Consider the following 15,121-nt stretch of genomic DNA (forward strand, 5'->3'; position numbering starts at 1 on the left):
TTTGTCGACAGCTTCCAACAAGCTCTTGAGTGAAATGCCCTATCACTGGGTTACAGGAGGTCTGGGGAAATTCTCGATGCTCTGTCATCTATGAAAATGGGCCAACTTGGCAGCGTTTAGGGTTCATCAACAATTGCAAATGATTCTTCAAATGTTTTGGGTTTGGTAAAACCTAAAACACATTTTTGCCAAGTACTTTTTCGCCTTAATTTTTCAAACAGTGTATTTTAGGGAACATTTGATCCATATGGTTTTAATTCATTTACTCTTGTATCATTGAGGTTTTTTTTCTTTCCTATGGAGCCATTTGATGTGCAAGAGGCTTTCCTACACTCAGTTTAAAGCCCCTCCTTTTTAAAAGGAGGAAGTCCTGTTTGCAGCTCCAGAGGCCATACATTTTAAGACCCACTCAATTCAGCAACACTTAAAACTACATTTGGTATAAATCTGGGTCATTATGAGCACATTTTATGTTTAGAACAGACAGGCAGGGTTTCATTCTTGCTCATGAGTGAAACCAATGGCAAAATAAGAAAATAGGCTTAAATTACAAACAAAAAAAAAAAGAAAGAAAGAAAAAGAAAAAGAAAAGATTTTGTTTTAGAGGACTTTTAACTGTTAGTAACAAATCCTGAGGTCAAAGCTACACACAGAGACTGCCTTTCAAATTTTGTCCAGGTCTTGGGGAAGATGTAATCAAATAACCGTTACACCTGTCCTGTTTCACGGCTAATCTACCAAGAGGGGAAAATTCTCATGAAGAATTGCGAAGCAGCTTGACAATACTTGAACGTCCTCTTGGCACTCAGCGCTTCTGGAAGAGAGGGTTGGTCTGTGGAGCTCATCAGATCTGTTGATCATCCATCTCAGTCTGGTTGAATCATCACATGCTTGTAGTGTTGAGATCCCAGGCCTGAAACATAACCAGAAAGAGTGGCTGGGTCTCCACGCTAATGAGATGGCAACTGACAGTGTGAGATGCCAGAATCGACTTGTGCTCTTATTCACAGTTCACAAAAGAAAGCCTTTACCTCGAATACCCATCCAGTTGCTTTAAAGAAGAGTATTAAAATTGAGATTATTAGTGTGTAATGTATGTAAATTGCATATTTGGTGTCAGCTATGCATATTAGGCGGTTTCTCCATTTCATGCATATATGTATTAGACTACCCTGGTCCCATTTCAAATTAGATTTCAATCGCTCGATACAGTTTCTTTTGACATACGTTTGTTAATGCTGAAACTTACTAAGGTGAAGCAGCTAAGTGTTAATATGTATACGATAAAGTCGAGACTGCTTTTGATTGTGCTTGTATTTTTCTTTTGACCACTGAGTTAACCATGATCTCACAGTCTTTGGCAGCAGGGCAGGATGGTGGTGGCTTGTTCATTAAGATCTAAGGAAGAACTTGCCACAGACGAGCTTAGTATACAGATGGACGATGATGGCCACTAAAACAAACTATTAGAGATAGTTACAATGTGTTGCTTTTCTGTTTCATCTGTGTTAATGAAAATCTTTATTATCATGCATGGATGATATTTCTTTGTGCCCCTCCACTTTTGTGCTGTTATTTCAGGTAAACACAGGAAGGTTTGATTTTTTTGGTATAATCAGCTCTCATTTCAAGAGAGCTGTCATCCCCTCCCCACCCCGGGACATTTTGGGTACACACTCAGAAGCTATTTGAGGCTAGTATTACTGATAAGCCATTTGTTTCGCACATTTGACGCACAGATCCCGTACCCTCAGCTTACCTTTTATTGCCTTGAAGAACCAGACAAGCAGGTGGTCTGCTACACTAACTCAGTTCCCAAAGGAGCCACTTCCTTCCTTCACACTTTCCAGAAACTCATCCGTGGAAGAAGGAAGGGTGATTTTGATTAAAGAGATTTGTTGGGTGTCAAACAAAGCTGGGATGGAGACACGTTCCGGATGAAAGGGGCTGTCTCCCCAAAGCCTCCACCTCTTTCTGGTTCTTTTCCAAAGCGGCCCATGAGCCCATTCCCAGGGCTTGAGGAGGCCCATGTGTTTACGAAGTACTCAAGGCTGTTTATGATCATAAATGAGCCTGTTCCAGCTACATCAGAAGAGCTCTGGGTCATTTGTATATTTCCAACAGGCCGTATTCTGCTGAGGGGTGAGGGGCTTCTGCTTCCTAGTGAATACACTTCTGTTAATTCCTTTGTTGAATCCACACAGGCTGCCACTGACCTGGTGCCTTGAGTTTTGCTCTACAGGCTGAGGTCTCTACCCTTGAAAACATGAGGACACCCTGGCTTATGATGACTCTAGTTGTGACCCCTTGACTTATGTGCATTTGGAGAGTTGTGAGAGTAACAACGAGTTGCCCCAAATCTCCTTTTCATACACAGAGAGGGCACAGCAGTCAATGACAGCATCAGCATCCCAAAGAGAGCCACAGGCAAACCTATTCTGCTGAGTTCATCTTTGTGTGTCTGCCGAGTTGATTTAAATAGCAATTCTGTCAGCTCTGTCTTTCTGTACATTAGACAACTTAGACGACGGCCTGTGGTCTTTTAGGCTCATTTGAATTCCTCTAGCCACTGAAGAGGAAAAGCAAAATTGAGTGTGATTGCTTCGTTTATAACTAAGCTACTAGAATAAAAAGTTTGTCCTTGTAGTCAGCAGTATACAGAAGAGCCAGGCTAGGTTCTCACACAAGGCCTATGGTCTGAATCAACCCTTTATATGCGGTTGGAATGCGATGTAAAGCTTTTAATTTATTACTGCATTTGCAAAATGGCAATATCTAGAGAAATCTGAATACTTGCATATTTATTCAATTATGGGCTGAATGTATGCTCTGTGCTGCAAACACAGAAGACTTGATTCAGTCATTAGTTATGTACTGTTTTTTGTTTTTTGTTTTTTTTTTCTCTCTCACTCCCCCAAAGAATCTGTCTGGGTTTCATCAGAGGTGTATATTTTTCAGTGCAGAGTACAATATTTAAAAATTGCTCTTGGCATTCAGCTTGGGGTTGGCAAACTGGAATTTCTGAGACTGGTGGTTGCAGTGTCCCAATGACGAATGGAAGAGGTATCTAGCTAGGAGACCTTTTAAGATGGCACCATTGGAAAAGCATATTTATATTTCTCTCTCTCTCTCTCTCTCTCTCTCTATATATATATATATATATGAGCTACTGTGTGGCCCTTCAGTACACATAGAGAATGTGTAGTACTTAAATTAGGGTAATTGGTTTTCTGACACTCCAACATACCATTTCTTTGAATCAGGGACATCTAGCTTTGAAATATTCAGTTATTTGTTGACAACCATAATCACCCTACTGTGCTCTAGAACATTCTGTTACTTTTTATATTGAATTGGACCTGTGGACCCATAATCCATCCTGTCTGCACCCCTGTATCTCTCTGCCCTTTCTCCCACACCTTTCTGAAAATGCCATTCTTTCTGTTCTTTTTACTTTTTAGACGAACTTTTGAGCTTCCACATGTAATTGAGAATGTGGGGAGTCGGGCTTCTTTCCCTTAATGTAGGAGATTGTGCGTTTTGGAGATGGGCAGATGGCTCAGTTGGTAAAGTGCTAGCTGTTCAAGCGTGTGGACCTGAGTTAAGAGCTAGGCACTGCAGCATATGTCTGTCATTCCAGTGCTGGGAAAGTGGAGACTAGAGGATCACGGGGGTTTGCAGTCCTTCCAGACAGCCTAGTCCAATCTGTGAGCTTCAGGTCCATGAGTGACCATGTCTCAAAAATAAGGTGGAGAGTGGCCAAGGAAGACACTCTACATCAACCTCTGGTCTCTACGTGCAGGATAATACACATGTGTCCACACACCTGTGTGCGTTCCTATATGGCATGCTTTGTGGAGTCCCAAGTTAGTATTTCTAGACTGCAGGGATTTTTTTTTCTTTTGTCATGTGTAGTGTAGGGGTAAGTTTCTTGGGTCCCACCTGGTTCCCTGGTCCTGCCCTGCCCCACAGTCCTGCAGCTGCTTACAAAATAACCATTCAGAGGCTTAATATTATTTACAACTGCATGGCCTATGGCAGGCTTCTTGCTAGCTAGCTCTTTCATCTTAAATTAACCCATTTCTATTAATCTATGTTTTGCCACGTTGCCATGGCTTTACCGACCTGCTGGCATCTGGCTGCTCCTTGGGCTGAGACTAGGTGTCTCTCCCTCCTTTCCTTTCTTCTCTCCGTATCTCTGCTTCGATTTCCCACTTGCCTCTAAGCTGCCTTGCCATAGGCCAAAACAGCTTTATTTATTAGCCAATGGGAGCCACACATATTCACAGCATACAGAAAGACATTTCACAGCAGTCACGAGACACTGTGCAGCCAATCCTTAGTGCAAAGTTCTACTTAATCTATTATAATCTGAGATTCATACATGGCCCCTGTGGAGCTGTTCCCTTCCCTGGGTGCCTCTGTGGAAAACTTCCCACTCAGGGTCAACTCTTCTCTGATTCTCAGGCAGGATTTCTAATTTTAGCCTCTGTGAATGCCACATGACTTTATTTATAACTTGTTGAATACCAAACTAACAATGTTTAAGGGAACATTTCCTAGGAATTAATGAATGATTGATATCGCAGGTGGAGACCCAACTCATGGTCCATTTATCTTTAAAACGGTTCACTTTTGCACTGGTGGATAAGTGTTTTTAGTTAATGTTGGATGTGGCCTCTACCTCCATGTGTTCTCAGTCCTCTATATAAGAACTTGGGGGTGGGTGGGAGGATGGCTACTTGTAAAGAAAAGGCTAAAAACTGTCTATTAATGTTTAGTTAGGGCAGATAAAGAGACAAAGGGATGAGAGAGGTACTTGTTAGTCACTTGGTTGTGGTTTGGGTGTAATTCCCTGATTGAAACAGAACCCAAGATGAAAACCACTAGATTTCAAACCATCCTCCATCTTGTCTGAATTCTGGGTGGAGGGAAGAGTTTTAGGGAAAAGGGAATGCACCTTATCTCACTTCTTTTCTCTGAGAGGCTGGGATTGGACTCATTGCAAGGAGGCAGTGTGGGTTTCTAGTGCATTGGAAGTTATTTGTGAGTCTCAGATTGAGCTGTGTATGCAGTTAGGGTTTGGTGAGCTGAAGTTTGCATGGGTAGATGCTTATCAGGGTGGGTCTGCCCTGAATTTCCTTAAATGCAGGTTTAGTTTATAGGAAATTAGAGAGACATTCCAAAATGCCATCTCATTAAAGCACTGAAGGATGCCCAAGCATAGAGCTTTTCCTTTCTAGAGTCAGAATTCTAAGTCCCAAAGGGTCAATTAGCATTTAGCAAACATATCCCAAAGCAGTCACGGACTAAAGCTGATGTATGTTTGATTTTCCACAGTTGTGTTCTCAGACAGGTTGCTGAAGTGGTCATGGGTTTGAGTACACACTCTTTAGAGGGCTACTGTGATTGTGAGAAAGTTCCTGAAAGGAGAGGAGTTAACAGCAGGTAATGCCATTCCTTGTGGAAAGGGTTGGAGACTCTGCTGTAAGTGATGAATGAGGGTGTCTGACCCACATCTGTTTTGCATTAGAATGGAACATTGCCCTGACATCCTCAGGAACATTTGTCAAGATTCCCTGGACAGAGCTTCTGTAAATTACATGCTGCGAATGTGTCAGGGTCAGATAAGAGGATATCATTAACTTCCCAAGTTTACTCAGGGCTCTGTCAGTCCACCGTAATACGCTATGGGCCAACAATTTTTCCTTGAGCTATTTTGTTATATTTTTCATTCATAGAAGGAAAAAAAAGAGTGTGCCTTATCCCTCAATATTGAAGTGTTCCTTTCTCATAAATCATATTAATTATAGACATGGTCCCAAAGCATATTAAATGCAGGCATGCGTAAATGAATTAAAACATATGAGAATTTTATTATGTCCATGGTGGGTCCGACATAGTCGAGTATTTGCTGTGTTTGACAAGACGACTTTTTCATCTAGGTAGACCAAATTTTTTCTTAATGGAATTTATTTACTTTTTTGATGATAGGTAGGCATAGCATGACAGTTCATCATTGGCTAGAAGCAAGCTAGAATCATATATAGGCATATATGTGTGTGTGTGTACCTCTTATAAGTCATTTCTAGGTGATTTGCCTCAATTTATATTTCATTCATTAGTCCTTAAAGAAATTTGCTTGGCTGAGGAGACAGCTCAGCATATATGAGGCTCTAGATTTGATCCCTAGCCTTTCGAAACAACAATAAAAAACAAAGATAATAATAATAATAATAATAATAATAATAATAATAATAACAGTAAAAAGTCCGTGGCTGTCAACTTAATCACTTAGCTCTGCTGAGTAACAGGTACTGAAAAGAATTCAGAAACTGGATGTGATTTCTCTGTTTGGTCTCAGTGCAGAAGTCTGAGTTTAGCTGGGACGGTTCTTACTGTGCACTTTGCAAATGAAACTTGGAAGTCTGCACAGCACGGGAGCCACACGTGTCTGGCGCTCATTCTCCTTTTCACCCAGCATTAAACATTGCTACTTGTAACATGTGAGCTGAAATTTAAAAAATAGGACTTCCTTGGCTAGGCACAGGTTGCATGCTTCTCTCTGGTTGTGTGAAAGTCTTCCTGGCCCTTCGCCTAACTCTCCTGATGGGTGAGAAGGTCACCACACAGACCTCAAGAGGAACTCCTGCCTGTAGGCAACTTCCCTCTTTCTTACAGCTTTCAAACAGACAGGACCCCAAATCTAATTATTTAGATGCTAATCAATTGCAGAATAATTCCTAAGGCATTTGAATCTGAAGACATTTTCAGAGACCTGTGCATCGTTTCAAAATTGAGGTTTTTCAGCCTCAGAGGTATACTCGCTAAGTTTTAACCATTAATGGATTCCAGGGATACCTGCGTTGACAAAAGGTGATCAATAGACACTTGATTTTTTTATTTATTTATTTTTTTTGTGTGTGTTTGTTTTTGGTTTGACTTTGGAAATAAATCACTTTGTAAAAATGTGTAGTCAGTAGACTTTTAGAGGGAAGAGCAGGAGAATGAACAAACTCGGTAACTGAACAGCCCTGTGCATCATATCATATACAACTAATTCACTAAAGCTTTTTTTTTTTTTTTTTTTTTAAAATTAACTTAATGTGTGTTGTTAGGTGCTAAGTCAGAAAAACATCTGATTACTTGAGAATAAGGAGGAGGATGAAGACATGAACATGGATTCCTCCTAAGGCGAAAAGAAACGCCTATGCATGCGTCCTAATTTGCTTAGTCATTTTAGATTTCTGATAAGCTCAGCACTTTTGAGGGAGGGACGGCAAAGCCATAATGTTTGTGCCAAGGCAAATATTTTCCAGACACATCGTTTTAAATGTAAATCTTAATTTGGCTCGCAAGTTTTTTTTTTTTTATCTTTTATATTTAATCTTACAATAGGGAAATTAATTCAAGAGAAATGTGGCATGAAGCCGTTGTAAAGAGTCGGTCTCTCCTGAACCATGTAATCTTCCAATCAAGATGTAAACAACCCATTCAGAATCCTGAAACTTGAGAATGAGCTGAAAGAGATCTTCAGAAAATGTCTCTAATAGAGCGGTGATGGGAGAGCGGGCGGAAGTCGTGGGAGCGCAGAACTGCGAGGTTTTGGATTTGTTTTTAAGGGTCACCTGTGAAACAGGTTGGAGGTAGAGCCCTGGCAACACTGGAGGGGCCATCCAGAAATGTGGTTAACGGAGTGATGTGTTCAGATAACCCTGATTAGGCGTTTTATGTAACTGGACTTACAGGGTTGTGGGACCGCGGGATGACTCAAAGAGCAAAGATACTTGCCACCAAGGCCCATGGCCTGAATTTCATCCCCAGGATGGACCTGGTGGAAGGAGATAACTGACTCCTGCAGGTTGCCCTCTGACCTCCACAGCCATGCTGTGGCACACTCCCGTCACCCCGCGCCATACATATGCATGTTCTTGCATGCACATTGCACACACATACAAATATAATGTGTCTTTGTATATCTAGGCCCCCAAACAGTCAAACAGACCCTTATGGTTTCCCAATAGGACAGAACCTTTATTTATTTAAGGAAACCCCTCTTCCTCCTTGTTAATCTCCCTCACTTACCTGTCATTTCCTAAAAATGTGGTCAGCATCTGGGAGGCAGAGTAGAAGCAGCTTCGAAATTGTTTTCTTTGAAATTATTTTTGAAAACAAAGCAATTGTCCTCCCCCCCATATTTTTTTTTTAAAACCAGCCTTGTAGTAGACATAGATTATTAATGATAAAAGGGAGGAGTATAGGAACTTTTTACAACAAATGAAGATTTTATTTTAGGCTTTGAACAAGCAATTGCTGTAGGAAAAGCATGATGGGAGAAACAGAGGCGATGTTCTTAGACAGACTAGCACTGCATGGCATTCCATGATCGTGCTGGGGGAGGGCTAAGACGCTTATTTACTAACTTCTTGTGCATAAGAAGATGTTTCCGTAGTTTCCTTTGAATCACATGAAGCATAAAATAGCTTTTAAAGAAACATACTTAAAAGTGTAATAGGACCCTTCCACAGAGATTTGAGGTTTTTGAATTATGTCAAGGGAAAGTAATGCCGTTCCTAGTGATATGTTCACCTCCCCGACAGATTTCTTTTTTTTTTTTTTTTTTTTAAGATTTATTTATTTATTATGTATACAGCATGTATGACTGCAGGCCAGAAGAGGGCACCGGATCTCATTACAGATGGTTGTGAGCCACCATGTGGTTGCTGGGAATTGAACTCAGGATCTTTGGAAGAGCAAGCAGTGCTCTTAACCTCTGAGCCATCTCTCCAGGCCCCAGATTTCTTTTTTGATTTTAATTTAATTTAATTTTTTTTTTTGAAACAGGGTTTCTCTGTGTAGCTTTTGGAGCCTGTCCTGGAACTTGCTCTGTAGACCAGGCTGGCCTCAAACTTGCAGAGATCCACCTGCCTCTGCCTCCCAAGTGCTGGGATTAAAGGTGTGCACTACCATCTCCTAGCCTTTTTAAATTTTTAAATGATATGTTATTAAAGTGGTGTATTTACATTTTTTTTCATTATGAATTATTGAGACAGCCAGGTGGTGGCACACACCTTTAATCCCAGCACTCGGGAGGCAGAGGCAGGCAGATCTCTCTGAGTTTGAGGCCAGCCTGGTCTACAGAGCAAGTTCCAGGACAGCCAAGGTTACACAGAGAAATTGTCTCAAAAAACCAAAACACACACACACACACACACACACACACACACATACAGAGACAGACAGACAGACACAGACACACAGACACACAGACACATACACAGACACACACACACAGACACACACACACACACAGACAGACAGACAGACACAGACACACAGACACATACACAGACACACACACAGACACACACACACACACACACACACACACACACGTGCGCGCACACACACAAATTATTGGGACAAATAACATGATAATGATTTATTAGTCTTTCTTCCCTCCTTCTCCCGACTCGCCCTCCTCTTGGTTTTCCTTCTCCTCTTTGGAGAATGGGTTCTCTAGGTAGCTCAGGCTGCCTTGAATCTCAGTCTTCCTGCCTCTGCCTTCCGAGAGCTGGGATTTTAGACCTGTGTCACCATGCTCTGCTCTCTAGTCCTTAAGATGTGAGGAGCACAGGGTCACAACGCACTCGTGGGGCTGCATCAGGAGATGAAAGGGAGCGCGGACAACTGGTTTTAAGTTCTCTTTCTTCCTTCACACCAGTAACGGGGGCCGTCTGTTCTTGTCATCGGGTCAGCTCATCAAGATGTCCTTCCTGAGTTGAAAGGAGTGTGCTTGCTAAGTGCCGAGTCATCGCTACTCTTCCTTTCTTCCAGATGCTCTCAAACTCACGGTGTGGCTGAGATAAGCCTTAAACTCATGATTCTTCTGCCTCCACCTCCCAAGTGCTGGGATTACAGGCTTGTGTCTACGACCCCCAGCTGTAAATTATATTTTAAAGACTTTAAAAAAACACACACTCCTAATTTGGATTGAAATAAGGTATTTTGTAAATTAGGTTATCAATGAAAGTTGGTGAAGTTTTCCAAAGACACACTGTAAAAATTATCTGTACTGACTCAACGGAAGGAGGAGGGAAGGGAAGGAGGGGGAAGAGGAGGAAGAGGAGGAGGAAGAAGAGGAGGAGGATCCCTGGAGGTAGTAGGCATCCAGGAAATAATTTAAATATATTCTTGGTTACATACAAAACTTTCAAATGAAATTAACTTATCAACGGTGTTGGGCAGGATCCCACCAATGGCCACACTCTAGCAACGGTCTTCCTGTAGCTGTGATCTTATTGATTTGTACTTCACTTTGTTAAGGTCACTTGCTTGCCATCCCCAATAAAACTATGTTTGGCTACTGATGACTAAACTTTCTATTAGGTTTTTTTTTTTTGGGGGGGGGCACACTTTGCTATATAACATTAACAAATTTAGATCCCTCAGATGGTTTTCAAAATTTGGATTGAAAGTAGGGCAGGGAGCAGAGTGACCTTTTGGGTGGAGAAAGGCATTAAGCACCTCTCTGGGATGGTGCCTTGTGGCTCACTGAAGATGGTTCTGTTTAAAATTTTGTTAGGATTTTGTTTACTTCTAGGTTGTGCAAACTTTCCCCCAAGGAAGCTTTGGGATCTTGTTTTCCAATTGAAGTAAGAAAGCTTTATGGGGGTGTATGACTAGCTTCCTACACCACTGTGACAGAGCCCTTCCATCCAGGAGCCTGTTGCCTGCCTGTAAATGGAACTTAGCGCTTAGTGCAGAGGACTGCGGTCTGGGTTTATTTCTGCAGGACCTCGGTGGACTGCTGTGCAGCTGTGGGGTGACTCACTTAAATGCTTTTGTAGGAAGGCTGTTTTTCTTTGTGTATGTGGGTTTCTCACCCACTAGTAGACTTCTTCTGCAGTTGCTTTTTGGGAAAAGTCACTTTCTGTCATGTGTGTGGACATTTTCTAGTTTTCAACTAATTACCCACTGACAGTCCATGTTGAAAGGGTTGGAAGGGCCAGTGCATGTGAGTTTGGGAAAAGCTTCCTGGGTCTGATCTGAGAGTTTTTGTCTTGTGATGACTGTTTGTTAAGGTGTCCTATTCTCTGGGGTCATTCATAGCCCTAAAACACCCCACGTATGTCCTTTCTAACACTTCTTATGTGGAAACTGAGTCTGAGAAGGAAGACGTGGATAGGATTTGCTTTGGCTTTTTGAGACAGATCTTGCATTGTAGCAAAGGTCAGCCTCCAACTCGGGGCAAAATCCTTTTGCCTCAGCTTCTGAGTGCTTGGACTGTAGACCCGAGGTGCCATGCCTGCCTGCCTGAAGAATGTTTGGCCATTTGTTTGGTACCACTTGCTTAAGCAGTGTGGGGCAGGAGGGAGCAGGTGTCCCGGCTCTCATGTCTCACAAATCAAAGTGGAAAAGTGAGATTGTGTAGTGGGGGTAATGAGGGGAACATAAGGGAGCATGGGGAACACTCGGCAGGGGGATGATCTCTCGTTGCTGACTGATGGACCAAAGAGAAGCTGCTTTGAAAGGGAACAGGATGAAAAAAAATGGAGGTTTCAGGATACGTATACAAAAATTTAACTTAGATTTATTTGATTTTTATTTTTTCCAGTGCTGGGGATGGGGTGTGGGTCAGACTCAGGGATTTCTCCATGTCAGACAAATGCTTTACCACAGAGTTACACCTCCAGCCCTATCTTCTAATTCACACACACACACACACACACACACACACACACACACACACACATTATATACATGTACACAATGCATATATATGCATGAACACATACATATATGCATGCACATGTACACACATTTATATACATATATACACATGAACAGATACATACAAATGTACACATGCACATATGTGCACACATGTATATATACTTACACACATATATACTTACACACATATACACATGTACATGCATGCATATGTGCATGTGCACACTCAAATATGTGCAAATGACTTTTTAATTGCATGGCTGGGGATGTAGCTGTGTGGTAGAGTACTTGCTTAGCATGTGTAAGTCCCTTAATCCAATCCCCAGAAATACACATGCACACCTATGTATAGGCACACACATGCACATATGTGCAAGCACTCTCTCTCTCTCTCCCTCTCTCTCTCTCTCTCTCTCTCTCTCTCTCACACACACACACACACACACACACACACAATCACTTGGGTATCCAGATGTATTATATTAGGAGCTTTTCTGTATAGACTGATATAATGTCTCCGTCTCTCTGTTGCTTCTTTTCTTTGAAATTACAGTCTGATGCTATCACAGCGGACGTGGGGTAATCTCTCCTTCTCTGTCTTCCTCTCCTTCCTTCTCTTCCTTCTCCCTCCCCTTCCTTTTTTTTCTGAAACTGCAGTCAGATGTTATCGTTGGGTGAGGTCATGTGGCTGCCACTTTGAATCGAGGTCAAAGTCCTCAGAATGAGCGCTCCTCAGCGCATTTCTAAAGACATAAAAGTTGGCCTTTCCAGGTCTCGCGATGGTTCTGGGCTTGCCGTCTGTTTCTGCCCGCACTTTTAACTTCTTCCAATCTGCCTGTTACTGCAGGTCATGGGACTTCTGACCAACCACGGTGGGGTACCGCACCAGCCTCAGACCGACTACGCTCTCTCCCCTCTCACTGGGGGACTGGAGCCCACGACCACGGTGTCAGCCAGCTGCAGTCAGAGACTGGAACATATGAAGAATGTGGACAGCCTGCCCACTTCTCAGCCCTACTGCCCTCCCACCTACAGCTCCACAGGCTACAGCATGGACCCTGTCACAGGCTACCAGTACGGGCAGTATGGACAAAGTAAGCCTTGGACGTTCTAGGGGGTAGTTCCTCCTGGAAGCGAGAGAGATCACCTCTTGTCTGAGAAAGGGGAACTGGAAGCCTGATTAAGCCTTTCATCCCAATATCAGCTCTGTGGCAAAGCCAGCTGACTGCCACAGCACAGGCTCCCTGGTGTAATTATTTTCTTAACTGATGTCAATAACATCTTGCAGTTATTAATTGCTGGGACGTAAAGCCGGATGGTCGGTAGGTAAAACACAGAGGTTGGCCAAAATGAAATAACCTCTGGCATTAGAAACACGTGTTCTTAATGAGGTCAGCGCCAGGATCATATGGGGATAAGCCCGGGACACAGAGTTGTGTCAAACTTGTCTCAGGAATAAAAATATTAGTCTCGATCCTTTGATACCGTGGTATTAAATATGACATTGTCAGCCTGTAGCTGATCTTGCCCCGAACTGTGAATTGTCCCAGCGTGACCTAAAAAGCTGCGTGTGTTTCCTTACAGGTGCCTTTCATTATCTCAAGCCAGATATTGCGTAAGTGAACTGTCCACTTGGAGCTAAACTGGCCCTGTTTCCGGCCTCCACAGACTAGACATGAAGAATCTTCTCAGAAAAACAAAAAACAAAAAAACCAAACAAAAATAAATAAATAAAATAAAATTTAAAAAAAGTCAGCCTTTGGGGGAGGTGGAGACAAAAGAGATTGATTTTCTTTCTCCAGTAGTTGGTTTCAGATTCTTTGAACATAGTGGACAAAAAGCAGTGGAGTTGAGGAAGACCCACAGCTACAAAATGCACCAGTTAAAGGCAGCGACATAAGCTGGCTGCACGTCAAAATGTTCCCAACTCTCAGTTTTGATCAAGACACTAAAACATTCCATTTGTGTGTGTGTGTGTGTGTGTGTGAGAGAGAGAGAGAGAGAGAGAGAGAGAGAGAGAGACAGAGAGAGAGACAGAGACAGAGACAGAGAGACAGAGAGAGAGAGAGAGAGAGAGAGAGAGAGAGAGAGACATGGACTGGTCTGAGCAAGCAGAATGTTCCCATATATCACAGTTGAATTCTTGAAATCAAACAGGTTTGATGTCCAAGGCTGACCAAGTTTATCACATTCACAACTGCTTACATCACGAATCAGGAATGGAGGAATCTTTGACTTTGGCACACTGGAAACTGATAGGAAAACCAACACCACCTTTTTATAGGGAGCTAGACTAGATGTGAAGGATCTCCCCAATAAATTATTACCACACCCTCATTTGTAATCTAGTTGTCAATCAATGTCCCATAAAAGGATGTGGGATAATGAGGAAAATCGTGTTTTCTGCTGTGGGGATAGATGGATGGCGTTTCATTCATACCCAAGACACATTCGTTTGGAAGCCAGTCTGAGTGGGGGGAAGGGCATGATGGAGAAGAGGTGACACCAGTCACATATCTGCTTCTCAGCGTGCAATACTGTGTACCTCACAGCTGCTTTGGCACTGGCCAAGGTGAGAGAAATGAAATCAGAACTATATTTTTGCAGGTGTTCTTATTTTTGCAGCCCGTAACTCATCATGGTAGAATGCAGCGATGTTGGCTCTTTGCCAAACCACCAATGCCCCGACCTGCTTGCTCCTTTTGCCCAGAGATCATGTCCGAGAATTATGCTTTCTACAGTGACGCCGTTTACACTCGTCCCTTATCTACGAAAGGCAGGGCAAGAACAGAAATGTCCACGTGGCTCTCGTGTACTTTTAAATTATACAATGACACCCAATATTAAAGGATGATCGGGAACAGAGGTTTACATACATTTTTGTGGTGACATTTAGGATGTCAATAAATCTGTGTTTTGAAATGTTAAGAGGAAGAAGGTGGGAGGTGCTGTTATTTATTTCTTTCTGTTCCTGGAACCATGAATGAGGTAGGCACCAATACATTCCCTTTAGACTTAAGAACAATGAGGTAGTTCATTAGTGGGACTAGACATAGAACTGAGTTATTTTATATGTTGGGCAAGTGTGATGGAACAGGAGACGTAGTATCTTTGTGTTGCAGCCTCAACCAACAATGATGTGTTGTAAAAATGTCTTTCATGTAAAAAGTGCAGTAAATATTTACTATTTATAATGAATAAACAGTTAATGAAAATGTGCCAACATTGCTTTTTTTGGGGGGGGAAACTGGTGACTGTAGAATGAACGAGAAAGGGCCAAGGGGGATACGATGAAGCAATCATCCTGCTGTTCCCTTGGACATGGGACTGTGACATGGACAGAAGAGTTACGTATAAACACAAGATGCTGGCTTAAACATACTCT

At 42.3% G+C, this 15,121-nt stretch overlaps 1 protein-coding gene across 2 annotated transcripts in view; it reads left to right on the forward strand.

The window, feature by feature from the left end:
- Positions 1-14,906, forward strand: part of Pax3 (paired box 3) — a 97,188-nt gene extending 82,282 nt beyond the window's left edge. For both annotated transcript variants that reach the window (XM_028889276.2, XM_028889277.2), the window contains exons 8-9: positions 12,584-12,830; positions 13,321-14,906. In XM_028889276.2, coding sequence (XP_028745109.1) covers positions 12,584-12,830; positions 13,321-13,355 — 282 coding nt within the window. In that variant the 3' untranslated portion in view covers positions 13,356-14,906. The remainder of the gene's footprint in view (positions 1-12,583; positions 12,831-13,320) is intronic.
- The last annotated feature ends 215 nt before the right edge of the window (positions 14,907-15,121 follow it).

This window comes from Peromyscus leucopus, chromosome 13 (genome assembly GCF_004664715.2).
Source record: "Peromyscus leucopus breed LL Stock chromosome 13, UCI_PerLeu_2.1, whole genome shotgun sequence".
In the NCBI taxonomy this organism is placed as follows: Eukaryota; Metazoa; Chordata; class Mammalia; order Rodentia; family Cricetidae; genus Peromyscus; species Peromyscus leucopus.